The 17,359-nt window shown below is 43.1% G+C and overlaps 1 protein-coding gene across 2 annotated transcripts in view; it reads right to left on the bottom strand.

Annotated features, from left to right (window-relative positions):
* The window catches only part of FRMD3 (FERM domain containing 3), a 202,248-nt gene that overhangs the window by 98,758 nt on the left and 86,131 nt on the right, over window positions 1–17,359 (bottom strand). For both annotated transcript variants that reach the window (XM_081152115.1, XM_081152114.1), the window contains exon 2: window positions 6,229–6,333. In XM_081152115.1, the coding sequence (XP_081008241.1) occupies window positions 6,229–6,333 (105 nt within the window). The remainder of the gene's footprint in view (window positions 1–6,228; window positions 6,334–17,359) is intronic.

Raw genomic sequence — 17,359 nt, 5'->3', positions numbered from 1 at the left:
CTTGGACTTCTCACCTTCCAGAAATGTGAGAAATAAGTGTCCTGCTCCAGCTGCCCAGTCTACAGTGCTTTCTCTTAGCAGCCCAAGCTAAGATGCTCATTGTTACCCTCCCTGCACAGAACACACAATTACAACTGAACCTTTGAAAGATCTTCTGGAGCATGGGTGAAAAGAAATAGAAGTCTGCTTCAGACTGTCATTTCCTAACCTAATCTGCTTATAATCCTCCAAGTTATACATCATAGTTATATTCTAGTCTTTTTTTCCAGCTTGACTTGAAAATTGTCTATAAAGCTATCTTGAAACTTCCAAACCTGCTAGTCTCCGGTCAGCTCTGATATTCCTGACTGCTGGAGGCCTCCAGCTAGCGCTTCTCTCACTAATGATGGCACTTAGCCCTATCTCCCTAATTCATTTCTGTCATCTAATCCAAGCCCAGGAGGCTCTCACCACCAAGAAGGAAGATTATCCTACCTGTGGATATCCTCTTGTTTTTCCCTAACTCAAACAGGGATAAAATGGCATTTTCTCAGCCCCACTTATTCCTATGTCTGTCTTTTGTCCCAAGTATGACAACCAGTTCTTGAGTTTGTTCCTCCCTCCACTAAAATTGTCACATCCCAGTTGGCTACATGACTCCAGAGTGCAACCTGTCTGTATCAGGAATCCCATCCTGTCCAGGCAAGGGCATGGGTGTAGACAGAGTCAATTATGAGCAGTCATTTTAGTTAAGCACCAAATTCTGCTTTCTGCTGAAGGAATATGACAATTTCCCCCAATCTGTCAGCATTCATACCTTGGGCCACAATTGAACCACTAGACAGTACATCCAGTTTTCAAGCTATTGTGATAGTGCTTTGTTCCTTGTAACCTGAGTGCCCAGACTCTTTCCCCACAAAGCCAGTTGCTGGTCCATACCCCTCCCCAAACAGGTATCTAAGCAGTCTTGATTTTTTTAACACCTCCTGAAATTTAAAAACAAAAGAGGACTCATCAAGCAGACAAATTCGTGACCAGTAACTTGAGGCAGCAGCACGACCCTTCTCTACAGCGCAGGGCTGCCCTAAATCTGAGATACCACTCTCATCCCTAGTGACAAGCATCTGTGAAGCAACTGTCCCCGGGAGCAGGAAGCAGCCTTTCAATGGCAGGAGCAGCTGGTGGGAAATAATGCTGTCTGGCTTCTTGGCACTATCCCCAGAATGAAGCCTCAAATCACTGGACCTGTTTTTATTCCACTCCAGGTCTTTCCCCAGGTACCTCTAGAAAGAGCAAATTGCTCTAACAAGGAAAAGGTCTTTTCCCATTATTAATAAACTCACTGATAGACTTGCTCGTCCTTTCTGGCTACCATAAAAACCTCGGGGCTGTAATTATATTTGGGGGAGGGAGTCAACAGGGGTCAGCATGTACTTGCATCCGTGATTTCCCAGGTCGTCCTACCAGAAAGCATGCCTGATGGCCGCATGACACCCAATGCCCTAACACAGGCGCTTGAAGAGATTGCCCCATAGGTGTGGATCTCCAAAGTGATTTTGTTGCCTTTAAGTATGAGTCAGAATGACACTGATGTAAGTGGGTTAAACAAATGCTTAGAAATGGGAAAGTTAAAATCAAAAGCACTGGGTCCAGCTTGGCCTGTGTGGCTCAGTGGTTGAGCACAGACCCATGAACCAGGAGGTCACAGTTCAATTCCCAGTCAGGGCATATGCCCGGGTTGCAGGCTGGATCCCCAGTAGGGGGTGTGTGAGAGGCAGCCAATCCATGACTCTCTCTCATTACTGATTTTTCCATCTCTCTCTCCCTCTCCCCTCTCTTTGAAATCAATAAAAACCTATTTAAAAAAAAAAAAAAAAGCACTGGGTCCAATCTGCCTGCAGACTGTAACCAACCACCTATAACCAAGTCAGTCCTCCTGTGGCTGGGCTGGGGGTGGGGTCCTCAGTTCTAAGGTAACTTCCCCAGCTGAGTCGGGGGAAAAAGGAAAGAGAGAGAGAACAAGAAAGAAAATTCAGGGCAATGGGTAGTTCAAAGCATAGCCATAGGAACTTGGAATTATGAAATTCAACGATTTTAAAACTTCAGCTTTCCAAAAAGAAGTTACCCAAACACCTGAGCAGAAGTAATAAAAAGAATATGCTACATTTAAGAAAAAATAGCTGGACTTAAGTCATGTACTAACTTCTAATTCCTGAATTATTTCTTCCAAGACTTCTCAACTTATTAGAGTCCCAGCCTTCTCTATCAGTAAAATGAAGACAATAGCACACACCTTTTCCCTAATCGTATACAACTAAGATAGTATGAGCTCTTCAGAAGACAAATGTGATGGAAACTCAAGGGGATTTTTATGGACCATTTTTAGTCAGCCTGCCCCTCCCCATCTCAAATTTTAAATTAATGGAAATTCTGGGCCCTTACCATTAAAACAGAAAAAGATAGTCATCATTTACTGACCTAGTCCTTACCACTCACAGAGCACATGGGGCACGAGACATCTTGTCGAACATACGGTGTTCCAAATGCAATAGTGCTAAATATTTAATATTCTACAATGGGTTCCCATAAACCAAATTGTGAAGAGTTGTAGGCAAACCACCAACTCCCACGGCAGAGGTAAGTTCCACCTCAACTTTTCTAACTAACTTGATTTTCTCTGTTGATTAGCTTTCTATCCAAATAATTCATTGGGTTTATTTTCCATTGAGAAGAAGTTTAGGAGCTGCTAAAAACAAAACAAAACAAAGAGAAAAAACAAACAAGACAAAAAAAAAAAAAAAAAAACCAATGCTGGTCAATTAATCTTTGCTTAAAACTCCCATATCAGAGTGTCTATTCCTTGGAGCCCATTTTTCTAATTATCCAAGGCTCACTTTCCCTCATCTCTTCCTGAAGGTCATAATAATGGCTACCCTGCCTTTAAAAGAAGTTATTAGCATTTCTAGGTTTTAACTTGCTAATCATGGCCTTATTTCATCACACCACTGCTTCACCTAGCCAATACATAGCAATACCAGTAATTAGGAATAAAAATAATACAAACCATGTGCTCAGTATACATCATGGTAAGCATTTGTATACCTTATCTCTAATTCCCATATCAACCCTACATGTAGGTATTGGTATCTGTTTTAACAATCAGGACACAGTCAGAGAGGCTCAGAAACTTGATCAACATCACACAGCTTATTAACTGGCAGCGATGTGATTTAATTCACATCTTTCTAAGTGCATAGTCCAAGCATCTTTCAGAGTACACAGTCCATGCACTTTCACACAGCAACTGCTCAGAAACCCATGTGGAAGCTACACTCACATTGTAGCCTCAAAATCAAAAGGCTATAAATATAATAACTGTATGATGCAGGGGATATTATTTATTTTTGCCACTCCTACTGTTCCAGTTTGGGCCATTGAAAGTTCTTTCAGGTTGGCTCCGAGCCTTTCCTAGGGCCCCATCTTTTAGCTTTATGAGCACTTCCGAACTTTCTGGCACCATAAGATGCTTCAGATTCACCTTGTGATTTCCCTATCTCAGCCCTAGAATCAGCCGTTTCTGCAATGAGCACTATTCTTTTCATTGGAGAATGGTATTAGAAACCAAGTTCTAGGGGCTAGGTGTGCTCATTGCTACTGTGATGTCATTGCTTCTAGACCATCTCAGTGGACAGAACCTATAAATAAATGTATGTGTACTAGGCCGTATATACACACACCTATATTTATTTCTATATCTATGCAATTTTTGAAAAAATCATGAGTTTATATTGATATCTCTGATTCTAATTCTAAACACTTCTCTTAATGTTTTATCCAATATCTCCCCAGTGAGAGAGTTAAGAGAAATGAAAAAGGCTAATGCATTTAAGTCGTTTCCAGCTATTGTCTAGGCAATGGGTCAGCAAACTATGGCCAATTGCCTATTTTTTTGTAAAATACTTTTACTGGAAAAAAAGGGTGTTTTTTTTGGAATGCAGCCACATCCATTACTTTAGATATTATCTCTGGCTGCTTTCCATAATTGAAAGAATAATTGAGTAATTATGACAGAGGTTGTGTGGGTCACAAAGCTGAAAATATTTTCAATATGGTCCTTTACAGAAAAGGGTTACCGATCCTGATCTAAACTATGTTTCAAATTTCCATGTGGGAGATGAAATGGAAAAAAATGTGGATTCAGATCCCATCCTTCCACCAACAATTACTAGCCATGTGGCCTTAGGCAAGCCACTGACTCTTTCTGCACCTTGGTTTTCCTCTTCTTTGCAGTGTTTTGGGGAAGACTAGAGACCATATGAGTACAATTCCTGGCACATGATATATGTTCAACTAATGGTAATTAGAATGACTTCTATAGGTTGGCTATTTAGGATTTAAAATGGAATTTTGCACATACACACACACACGCAAATGATTTTTCAGGGGTGGTTAGATGATTAATATAGTCCACAGAATCTGTTCAACATACAGGGATTAGAGTTTAAACTATAATCCTAAACTCAAATACTCCATCACTTACTAGCTGTGAGACCCTAGGCGAGTAACGTCTTTGAGCCTGTTTCTCTTTGCATACAAGGGTAATACCTTCATAGGCCATATGAAGTCATGTCTATGGATGTCTTTATGCCATGGTCCCCAACACTGACAGAAGACCAAAGCTGGAATGGCTTTATCAAAAGTAGAAGCAGGATGTATTAGAATAATGTTCCTGGCCCTAGACCCAGGATTCTGAATCAGAAGGTCTAGAATAGTGTCCATACTAATCGCGTTTAGCAAACACCTAAGGGGATTTTGTTGCAGGGCCAGGTCTGGAAACCACAGTTAATCGGTAGTAAATGCCACACAAATCCCCTCTGTGACCTCATGTGAACCCTACATCTTCATCAGTGCCTTCCTCTCACTCAGGTAAATGGCTGGCCCTAAATGGCTCCTGCAAGTGCTACAGGAAACCAAAACTTCCTTCTTCTGAGCCACTACATTGTGTCCCTGTCTAGAAAATTAGGTCCTGCTAGACTCCAAGAGCCTAGTAAGATTCTCCATGTTTCAGAAGAAAATCTAATCTATTCCTCAGTCTCCTTTACAAAAAAAGAAAAAGAAAAAAAACACACAATGCTTCTCCTCATTGTGTTAGGTCAGTAGACACAAAATCACGAACCAGATGGTGTTCTATGGAGGGGAAAGGGGACAGGAAGGTGACCAGGAACACTGGTAAGAAAGAAAATTAAAGAAGTCTGAGGGGCCCCGTCCCCCCATCCCTGACCCTACCCCCTAGCTGAGCCTTTCACACATTGCCCTGCCTGGCAGTGGGGCAGGGTTAGAAGCAGATATAGGACTTCTTAACCCACACCTGGGACCCACAGAGGGGTTGCGGAATGGGAAATCTCAGGTGGTGGGAGCTGGGATGAAGATTCTTGGGGCCTTTTGGATGTGAGGGACATATATCACTGTGACTCTGACATATGCCATACCTGAACACAATTAAGCTGGTACACCAGCTCAAAAGGCAAGTTTCCCTTGCTCGCTCTTAAACACCAACAGAGACCAGAAAGGATAGGTGTGTCCAAGAGCAGGAATACAATGGAGGCTGACAAATTTAGTGGTGTCCAAGGCGTAGCTTTCAAAGCATCTTAACCCTTCACCTGCCAAAAATTTTTAAAATTGAAGTGGCATTCACATAACACAAAATTAACCATTTTAAAGTGTACATTTCAGTGGCATTTAGTATATTTACAGTGTTGTATAACCACCACCCATATCAAGTTCCAAACATTTTCATTTCCCCAGAAGAAAACCTTGTACCCATGAAGCAGTCATTGCCCTGTTCTCCTGTGTACCAGCAGCTTTTTATAGTGAGGAGTGGATTTTCTCTACAATGAGATTTTATGTAGTCATTGTTTGAAGAACTTTGGCAAACTTTGGGTTCAAAGGGCACAGAAACATTTTGTATTCAACCAGGTGGGAGTAACTTCTGGAAAGCCTAAGGTAAGTGTTCCCTTCTCTTGCCCCACTCAGCCCAGTGGGAACAATGCCAGACTCTTGCACACCCATGCACAGACACACACACATGCGCTCATGCACACCCCCCAGGCTGGTTGGTTTCATGTGGTCAGGAACCATCCATAACCATGAGAACAAGAGTGCATCATGATCGTTCTGAGAGGAACCTCTTTGGCACCCCAGAGCCTGAGTGACTCCCCCAAATGGGTCTAGACAGAGGTCAGCTCTTACCCGCTGCTTCTCTGGGTCCACATAACGAATGCCAAAGTAGTCCTTCTCCAGCAAGCTGTAGTAGTTGCAGATGTGGTCAATAAGAAACTGCCCTTTGGTTTCTCTCTGCAAAGGAAGCACATTGAAGTTTTAGCCAGAGCTGACCTTGTGCATTCATGCTAAAATATGCCTTTGCACCCTGATAAGACTGGGCTTAGGGAAATGGATTCACTCACTCCATCCCTAGCTTCAGAACTCTGAACTACAATCTACTGTGAGATACATATTTCACACTGTGAGCCATCAAACACACACACAGGAACATAAATGCAATGCACTCTAATTTGTTCTATTTTGTTCTGTTATATGCCATTTGATTTTCTAATGCTCTTTACGATTCAGAACACTGATTTCACAACTCAATACCAAGTGGAAACCCATAGTTTGCAAATCCACATACCATGCACCTGTTTGCTCCAATTGCTCTGTAGGTATTTATTCATTCAATTCCCACTATACTGTGAGGAAGGTCCCCATTTCACATCTGAAGAAACTGAGGCACAGACAGGCTCAGTGGCTCACCCAAAGTCACACAACATGTACAGAACAAAGTAGGATTTGACCAAGAACACAGAATTGTAGGATCCAGGCTCCTACCATGCCATTTCCTCTCCTGGAGCACTGGTGAGTCCATTGGGAGTCTGCTAGAAGGCAGGGTCTGGATGACAGAGAAATGAAATGAATGGTATCAGACAGAACATGCCTCACAGCCATCCTATCACATCCATAAATCAACACAGAAATGCACTGTGGAAGACGGGAGAGCCCAGGACTGGGATTCAAAGACAGGCCCAAGTGATCTTGGCAAACTCCCCGGCAGTAAAATAAGTAGGTTAGACTAGATGATTTCTAAGTTGGTTAGATTATTTTTCCTTCTAAAATTCTATGAGTGATGTGTCAGCCAAATCTGATTAAGATAAATACCATTACAACAAAACCCTTTTAACAGCAAAGACCCTTCTAAGTCCTCATCAGGATATTTGATAAGATAAATTTCTGCTTCAATCAAAGTCGCTGACAGGCCCATGGAATGTTTTAGGGATGGAATGTGACCCATAAAAATAAATGAAGAAACACTCCGCAAGCCTCTCTTCCAAATCCACTAAAAGTGATTTTGGAAGATCAGTTTGGTCTATGTTACATGATTATCTTTTCATTAGAAAGTACCATGAGCTTGGGAAATTGATAAAAAAGCCACTTGCTAGCCTGGGATGCACTGCATTGGATGAAAGATTGGGCCTTTTAAACCCACATTTGATATGAGGCTTCAATTTTCCTGAAATCATTTTGAGTTTAATTTCTAATGAAACTTGAGCCTTTATTTCCTTTCTGAGAGAACCCATTTGATGTAGCTCAAAAGTAACAAAACATGAAAATGGAATTTGTTTTTAAATGTCTATAATTGTTTTTAAGCCCAAATGACCAACTACATCTAATGACAGCTAAAGCCAGTGCCCAGCAGATAATCAATGGATTTAGTTCCTTTTAGAGATTTATGCTGTAACCCATCCATTTTTAAGAGGCTGCTGCAGGATCACATCACTGGGCATAACACGAGCTCATCATTTGATGATGGGCTGCCAAGCTTTCTGCAGGACTTACTGTGGTGAGCTGCTCCCACTGTATGCTGAACCTCACCTGCATCTTAGCCAGAGCCTCCAGGTAGTCACGTGCTCATTCAAGTTTGAGCGGCACTGATCTAGGGAAACTACCTTGACCTTGGAGAAGTGCAAAAGTGGTACCTGTCTCCAGAAGTCACTAGAAAAATAAATCCCATTTTCCCTTAGAATTATCTATGCTTCAACTCAGAAAAATCAAAGTCTTTCCCAGACTTGAGAACACTAACGTCCCCTGCACCTGCAGGCTGCCAGCCAGCCTCGTCATCCTGAGACGCTTCGTGTCTCTGCTTCGTGCCAAGGAAGCCAGCCTACAGCCTCACATTCTGCTCTGCTCCACTCCTGCCTGGAAACCTGGACAATGTTCTTAAGCCACTGAAGTTCTTATTATTAGCATTTATGCACACTAAACCTAGCTCTTACACTAAACCAAAGGTCACCCAGGCTCAACCCCAAGGGTTAGTTGTGCTTGTTCAGGGCCAGGTGTGTGAGAGTCAGAAGTCCAGCTGCCAGCCCCACACGTCTCATTGCAGGGGAGGGGCTTGGAGGAGAACACTGGTTCTAACCTCCACCCCTCACCCCTAGACCTCTAGTGAACTGACCCAAACCCTCCACTTGCTTCCTCCTGAGGTTCCTGAGGGTGGAAGCCATTGTCCACCACCCTGTCCTGCTGCCTAAGTCAGTGCCTGGCACACTGGATGTCACTGAATGAGTAAGCACAGCATTGCTTTTTTCTCATGGAAAACATGGGGTCTGGGAACAAGCAGTAAGCCTCAGGCAATGTCCTGGTATTGGAGATTCTTCAAACGTAGTAGAATTAGCCAACTTTCACCTAAATCCTTCAAGGTCTATGTGGAGAAGATTTCAATTACAAGGACTTCATTTTCATGTCAAAATTCTGTTGATTCCCTCACAAGATAGCAGTTTCAATACCAACTGAACACGGAAAAGAAATGAAGCAGCTAATATAAATTCTTTAGAGCTGTTACCTAAGTTTTGTTTTATTAATCATAATATTTCACAGATGTGAAAAAGAGTGGGACATAAATATGTGAGCAGGGCCTCAGAAGGACTTTATGATCCATGTCTCAGGAAAGTGCCTTAGGTATGAACTTTTGATGGTGTCTCTAAATGAGGTCACCTAGTCTCAGAAATGTACTGGCATGGTTGAAAAGAACAATTTGTTTACCACACACAGTTATACACCTGTCCCTATACTGGTCCCCACCACTTGTAGTGCACTATGAGCACCAAGCATTGGGATAAAGATTAGAGATAAATAGTGAGCAAAACACAATTTATAATCTCACAAACTTTAAAATCCTGTGGTTTGTAAAATATGAAAGCATTTTATAAACTGCAAAGCACTATACCAATGTAAGTGATCACTAATATTAAGAAAATCTGAACCTTAAATCATTGTCTTCAATTTCACAGACCCTTCTAGACACAAGGGAGTTGAGAGGAACAGTAGTCACCTCCCAGAATTGGCCTTTGTGGAAGAAAAAGTGAACAGAAAGCTAAAGAACTTGATTCCTTTGCTTAATTCCTTTTGCAGCCAATTGCTGATAATGCATTTACTTCAACTCCCCAGTTCAGTGGCAAAGTTAAAACCCCATATTTGTGCTTAAAGAAAAAGAGCAAGAAAAATCAATTGGCTAAGTCAGCATAGCTTGTCATCACTGAAAACGTAAGACAGGTTTCAATCCTCACTTCCTTAAACTCTAAGCCAAGACACTTTGCTGCCTTTTAGATATTGGTTAAGTGATAAAAAGAGTACCAACCCCAGATACTTAATGCATTGCCATAAACCCAGGTTTAGTGTTTAAATAGCTACCTTCAGAAATGAAGATATAAACATAATCATGAAAATTACTATTTATTAATCACTTACTGTACACCAAGAGCTGTATTACATGCTTTGCATTCAATCTCCTGACAACCCACTGAGGTAATTATATTCTCCCCATGTTACAGATTTTTTAAATGGACTCAGAAATGTTATTTGTTTGTAAGTGTGTCAAGCCCATGCCCAAGCTGTTGTACAAACTCACATTTGCCTGTCTGCCTCCAGTCTCCATGTGGAGATGGAAAAAATCAATATGTGGATTTGGGAGCAGTATCAATTGGCCCAGTTGCAAGAATATGAACACTGGCAGGAAGTAGCTCTGGGTTCTATACTGCAAAACCAGGCCTGAGAAAGGCAGTTTTATAAAATACAAACCAAGTTACAGTAGATTGCCCGCCATCCATACAACCTTCTGTGTTCATAGAACCCAGATTTTGTTCAGGGATGCACATGTGTGTAAGACACATAACACATCCACACAGCCACACACAGGGGCATGCAAAGTCCATGAGCCTCAGGAAATTATAAGCCAACCCACCTCCAGGGCTCAGGCTTGGCTGGTATAAGGGTAATCCCGCCCCCCTTATCTGATTGGTTCAGGACAGAACACATGACCCAGTTTAGGCCAATGAGACACGAGGAGCAACTGGCTGGGGTTTCTGGATGGCTCTTCACTCTGAAAGAGCCTCAGGAAAAGATCTTCTCTCTCCTCTGGTCGTTGTTATTCAAAGGCGTGAGGTCTGGGACTGAGGCAGCCACCTTGAAACCTGCTTGAGGATGGAGCCGACACAGGAGGGAGCCCAACTATTGACCGGGAAATGGAATTTGCATCTCCAGACTCTCAATCATGGACTGCACCTCAACTGTGAACTTTCAGGGATGCCAAAGAAATTCCTTGTTGTTGCAGCCAGCACAAAGTACTCGGGAGAGAAGAATCAGTGTGGAGGCAGCAGAGAGGACAACAGTGAAACAAATCGGAGGCTGTGGACTAACGAACCAGAGCTCAGTCCATCTACCAACAAGTTCTGCTCGAGCCAAGCAGTGTTTCTGCATTTTTAGGTTGGGAGACTGCACATAAGATCTGGGTGCTGGCTGCTCTTGAAAACCTGGAGGGTCTGGAAGCTGGACCATAAAGTCTGTGGGAGCTCAGTCCCAGCTACCCTCTTACGCAGCGTGAACTGTGCGGTCTTCCACATTCCCATCCACCCCACATTTTCCATCTCTTCCATTCCCCACACCTCCCCAATCCCTGGAGGAATCTGCGTTTTCAGCCCTCATCTGAGGCAAGCTAGTGGCTTTCGAAACAGTTCCTTGAAAGAGTTTTCCCTTAACGTGATTGGGAGCATCCTGGCAGCCAGGAAAAGCCCTCAGCAGACACTGTGAGTTGCCCTGTAAGGCTGTGCAGCCACTGAGGTGCTAGGATGGGTGGGCAGGAGGAGGCCCTGACGCAGGCCAAGGACTTTAGGGAGGATCACTGGGATGAGGGGAACAGGCAATAGTCAAAATCAGAAGCACAGGCCCGGGAGGCTGGGAACAGTTCATTCCGGGGCTGGCACTATGCCCCCAGGAGCCCTCTGTAAGAGAAGTGAGGCTGCCAGGCCTCTCTGATAATAAAGGTTCCGGTTCAAAGGGCCCTGTTGCCTGTCCCCTTATGCTCGCAGGAGTTGCTCTTGAGAAGCAGTGGCCTCCACGGATGCACATGTAACTCACACATTTCTTGTATGAACTAAGGGCTTCAATACATTCACCTTCATGGGCAGAAGAACAAAAAATAGTGGTGAAAAATTGGTGAACTAAGTACTTCTGCTTCTATTGTGAAGGACAAGTATTCGTTCATTTAAGAAAGACTGGCTTGATTGAACGGTGTTAAAATGTTCTGTTTAATCTCTGCTAAAATAGTTCAAGCATACTTGTGTAAATTCATACATTCTGTTATGGAAGGCAGCACAGCTTTAACCAAAACAGAGCATCTCTTTAGAAAATAATTAGCTTTTATAATTGGATTTTAAATAGCACGTGATATACTGCTTTGTTAACTGTTCCTTCCCATTGCAGACAGTAACCAGTATTTGGATTTGGCTGTGACGGAAATTCAGAAAGTTGCATCCTTCTGAGACAGTGAGGAAATAAAGAATACTAGAACTGCTTAAATGGGGAGTAAAGTAAAACAAGAATATGGGGACCCCTCATGGTTGCATCTACGGTTCTCACACAAATTAAAAGTTGCTGTGATTTGTTTTCTTCAAATACTTTCAGACATATGAAAAATAAAACCAAGATTTAGAGAAGTACCTAATTCCGAATGCACATCCATTATATTGTAATAATCAGCAAATTATGGCTAAGATAATTAAAAATATAGGCTAGACTGATTAAAGGCATTTTTGTGCATGATAAATATTAATAAGTTGGGGGGAAAAAGGAGTATGGCTATGACTGTAGCAGTGACCTAAAAACCAGAAAATCACAAAACAACTACCAAAGGAAGACACACTCACTTGGGGGAGAGGGGGGAACAACTGCCTGAAAGTGAGCATCTGGCTACAAAATAAAGGCAGGACACAAGTGGCTGCCTAGCCCAGCCAGTCCCTTTGGTAGACAGTCAAAACCCAATGTCCACCTCAAGTCCATGGTAGCCCCTACACACTCTGAGAAGACAGAAATACATTGTCACCCTCATAGCAAGAGGCTTTCAGCACCAAGGGGAAGGTTAAAGGGCCTAAGCAAGGCAGACAAAGAAACTGTGCATCCCTGAGAAGATGAAGCAGCCAGAGCAGGTTGGCCACTCCATGGCCTGGGTCCCGAATGGGATCCTCTCAGGGCGTGTCACAGTCAAAGAAGTAGGCAGGTGGCTTGGAGCTGGTAACGTCTCTTCCTCTTTGTTTTCTCCTGGGTGTCTTCCACCTCCAGGACCCCTCCTTGGTCCATGGCTCTCATTCTAAAAGACGCCTATGTGTCTGTGCTCAGGCACAGGGTCATTTCTCTTCTGACCAGCACACAGATCCGCCCCAATGCTTGGGAATCATACCTGGTGGGTCAGTTCACTATAGCAGTTTCTGCCACTGCTCAGTGCTCAAAAGTATCCTTTCTTCCCCACCTTTTTCTTCTTCTCCCTATTTCAGGCTCTAGGACCATTGCCAGACCCTCAGCTCTGAATAATTTCGAAGTTTCCCAATTCCAATTCTTTCTAAAATTTCAACGAAATGTTTTCTTCTCTCGTGCTAAGAACCCCTTCACAGTCCTCCCATATGCTGAGCGCCTCTGGGCAGAAGGGTCCCATGATGTATACATATCCCACGTTGGACGCAAAAGCAGTATTGAGAATTATCGGACAGGGCAGCCCTTGGCTCCTCTCAGACGGTGAGATAAAGCAGCCAGAACAAGAGCTGTTGAATGGTTTACAAAGAAATTCAAAACCATTTACACAGCTAGGCTTTGCTCAGGTAGGGGGTAAAACCCTCCTCCTAGGCCAAGAAAGAAAAAAACTAAACAAGGGCAGAGAGAGAAATTTAAGAGAAGATTGTACACCTGTAGCCCTGATGGATCCACGGGAGTCCAGGTGACTCAGTCTTTGCATACCTCGGACACACTTAGAGAGGAGCAGGTCAATATCAAAGGTACTCAAAAAGATTTCAATTCTTCATTATTAGTTTTCAAGGAATATTAAAGAGAAGCCAAGGTTTAACCCATTTAACATTTCTCCAAAGCCCTCTAGTCTCCAAATTTTCTAGTAACCTCCAGGTGCTGTTAAAATTCTTACCCCCAAATCCCCTCCTCAACACCAAACCCACAAGGCCTTACCTTTTACCTCCCCAACCCCTCCCTCTCCCCTATTAATACATAGGTTGGTAGCCTCATTTACAGCAAGAAGTAATCTCCACAAGACAGAGGAGGCAGAAGAAACCGCAAAGACCAAGGCAGCAGGGTGCTTGAACACTCACGTGTGCTCAGAACTGCAGAGGGAATGGGTTTTAAAGGGCACTTTAAAATGGTCCAATGCATGTCACTGGCATATTCAGTGTAGCTTGTCCAAGAAGCATTCTGAAGAAGTTGAGAAGACTGGGAATGGAATGGGCTGGTCAGAGAGGGAGGAGATCCTACTGAGGAGAGGTTAGTCAGAATGTCTTCTACCCTCCGCACGTGCATCTCTAGACCTGGCTACCTCGCAGGACGTTAAAATCCAGTGTGGTGAGTAATATGACGAAAGTGACAACCACAACAGGAACAGCAGCTACAAATTACTGACTGTTAACTGTAAATGAGGGCCTGTGAGAACAGCTGAACAGAGATCGTCACTCGCTCCTGCCCACAACCCTAGCACCAGCCTTACTTGGGTGATGACCTTCTAGAAATGTCTGACTTCTACCCACCTCCATTCCTAATTCTTCCAAGCTGCATATTTTTCTCCCAAACTCTTCTCCTTCTGGCAAAAGGCCAAGCCAGTGCGGTCCATAATTTGCACTCTGTGAAGGCATGATGCTTGACTTCAATAGTGTCATTCTAGAAGATTCTCATCTCAGTAGTCAGGCGATTAGCTGGCCTGTAGCCCACACAGTCCCTGAAACAACCCTCTGTGTGCTGGGGGGATTCCTGCACACACACACACACAAACACACACACACACACACACAAATGATGTATCACAAATATTTAAAGACTCAAAGGCGTAGGCTGGGTTCCCGACTATTATACTCCCCCTTTTCTTCGAGTGATTAGGCACAGAGGAGGAAAAACATGTTGGTTATATTTACATCTCTTCTGACTACACAGCAACCCAAGCCAAGGGTGGTGTGTTTTTTTAATGAAACTAAAAGGAAGGAAAATATCAGATGCAATCCACCAGCACTTTATACCCAAAGAACATTTTGGCCCATTGTTTAGTGATGCACAACACAGAGCCTGATGCTACTGTATAAACCCATAAGAATGCACAGAAACACTCAAGAACAAGAACAACAGTGAGAACTGCTTCACTATTAAAAAGCATGCAAAGATATTCAAGACAACATAAAATGAAAAAAATTGTAAGGTAGTATAAAAGATTTTGGTAAAATTCCTACTGTTACACACATGCATATATATAACTCATGCATTTATACACAGGGTGTCCCCCCAAAAGTATATACACTTTAACAGCTGATTCTATTACATTTTGAAAATGAAATATATTTTAATAGACACTGGCTTTATAATTATTCAAAGTGTGTACACATTTTTTGGGACACCCTATATATACATATACCTGTTGATGGTGGTATCTGTGAGAGAGGAGAGTCAGATTATTTTTAGTTTTTCTTTGTGCCTATTTGCCTTTTCTAGCTTATTTCATTTAGCATAATAATCTCCAGGTCCATCCATGCTGTCACAAAAGATAAGATTTCCTTCCTTTTTAAGGCTGCGTAGTATCCCATTGTGTAAATGTACCACAGCTACTCCATTCCATTGGACACCCACTTATTAAGCTGCTGATTGCTCTCTGGCTGTCACTCTCTGCCTTGTCACCCAACTTCTGCCTTCCCCCAAGGGGATATAAACTCTCCATCAGCACCGGGAAATCTCTATCAGCGTCCTCTCATGTTGGGACAAGAACTTTTGTAAGAGAATGTGAGACTCCTCAGAGTGGGCACAACACATCCTTGCATACAATTACAACCATCCAAATTCTCAGTAACAGCAAACGTCATATGTATTAGCTCATTCGGTCCTCCACAATCACTTTGGTGGGTACCACTGTTACTATCCCCCCTATACAGATGGGAAAACAGAGGCTCAAACAACAAGTAGGAGCTAAACCTAAGACTCCAACTCCTTCTATACCCAATACTTCTGCCCTTTCCACCAAGTCACAGGTCCTCAAACACTGGGTGCACACTTGGAGAACACTTGTTTTTCAGTGAGCTCTGTGTTACCCAACCAATGAATCTCTCACACAGGTTTCCTAGTATTTGGTGGACTAAGTGTGAAAGTGATGGACAGATACCCACCCCTCCATTTCCTACTGACAGGCTTCCCTCCAGGTGAGACCCCTCCTAATCTTGTTATCACCACACTGGGGATAAAGTTGTCTCTGTGTCTTACTGATTTTTCACCAGGATTTTTCCTTTCACAAATAGAAGAACCAAAAAAACTGTAAATTCTAACAACAACGTATATGTTCCTCTCCACCTCAGACAGAATAATGAGGCCAGGCCAGCCCAGTGTGTGAGTTGCTTAGTAACTGGAATTAGATATCATATGCCTGGACCCCAGAGGCAAATGGTGCCTTTGCTGACCCTTGGGGTGTTTCAGAACATGACTGTTAATGACACAGCTCCTCCTTGGAATGCCTCAGAAGCATTTGGGGCAAGAGTGAAAATCCTTACCTTCTCACCTTCCTCCAGGGCTGTAGCATCACCTGCCCATTAGAGACCTGGCTAATTAAACAGCCAATTCCCATCTGTGTCCAAGGCTGCAGGTCATTTCCTCTCCCAGGCTTTTGACCAAGTCATTTTTGAGTAGGTAAGATGAGGCTAACCATAATAATTTCAGTTAATATATTAGAGATTCAACTTTTTAATGCTAGTTTGTTCACCCTGTGCAAATGCACTAATCCTTATCTGGGACTGACTTCTCGGAATATTTTGTTGTGTGAAGCAGTGTCTACTGATGCATGGGGGGATTGGGTCGAGAGATGGAAGTTTCTATTTATGGAGGCCTGCTGGGTACTTCACCTACAGTATCCTAGCTAACAATCCTGTGAGGTAACCTCGTTTTACATTTAAGGATACTGAGGCGCAGAGAATACTAAGGAGCTCCCCCAAGATTCAACAGCCAAATTTCAAACTCCAGTTTGATTTCATTCCAAAGCCCACGTTTCTTCTTCCATTCCATCGTGCTGTCTCCTATGTGTGTCCAGAAATCTCTCAGCAGTGCATGGGGAGGAGGGAAGGGGGGAAGAGGAAGGAAGCAGGCAGATCACAGTTTTAAATAATATGGTCAGAGTAGGCCTCATTGGCTGGATGACACTGAGCAAGATTTGAAGGACGTGAAGGCATTATCATAGAGGTGAACTCGGGAAATGCATCCCAGGAGGGAGGACAAGCGAGGTAAAGGTGCTAAGGCCGCAGTGTCAGATGGGTCTGAGGGATGTCAGGGGTGGCTGGGCTGAGGCTGGAGCAGAGTGAGCAAAGGGAGCAGAAGTAGATGAGGTCAGAGAAGGGAAGGAGGCCAGATCCTATAGGACCAAGGAGAAGGTAGGCCACAGTCCCCACCAAATGATTCAACTCACAACTTGCTCTAACAGTGACTCAAGGGAGGGAGGAAAGGCCTCAAAAATATAGACGATTACTCTGCCAAATATCCTTTTGTAAAACCAGGTTGCCTTTTTGTCTAGGTGAGTGGAGAGGTGGTGGGGTGGGGGGACCACAAACCTGAATTTCTTAATGTGTTAAATAAGAAGTAAGCAGTTTTAGAAACAACTCTTTCACTAAAACTCACTACTATACATTATTTTATCTCATAACAGAGGGGTAAGTATTAATATGCAGTTTTTGACCTCATTCATTTATCCATGTCAAATTTTGAATCTATATACAGAAATCTTCTATGAGCGAAGATATCCATTCACATTTTATTTCAGGTTATTCAT

Source organism: Miniopterus schreibersii (assembly GCF_964146895.1).
Source record: "Miniopterus schreibersii genome assembly, chromosome: 11".
Taxonomy (NCBI): domain Eukaryota; kingdom Metazoa; phylum Chordata; class Mammalia; order Chiroptera; family Miniopteridae; genus Miniopterus; species Miniopterus schreibersii.
The sequence above is the reverse complement of the archived record's forward strand: the minus strand, read 5'-3'. Positions and strand labels throughout refer to the sequence as shown.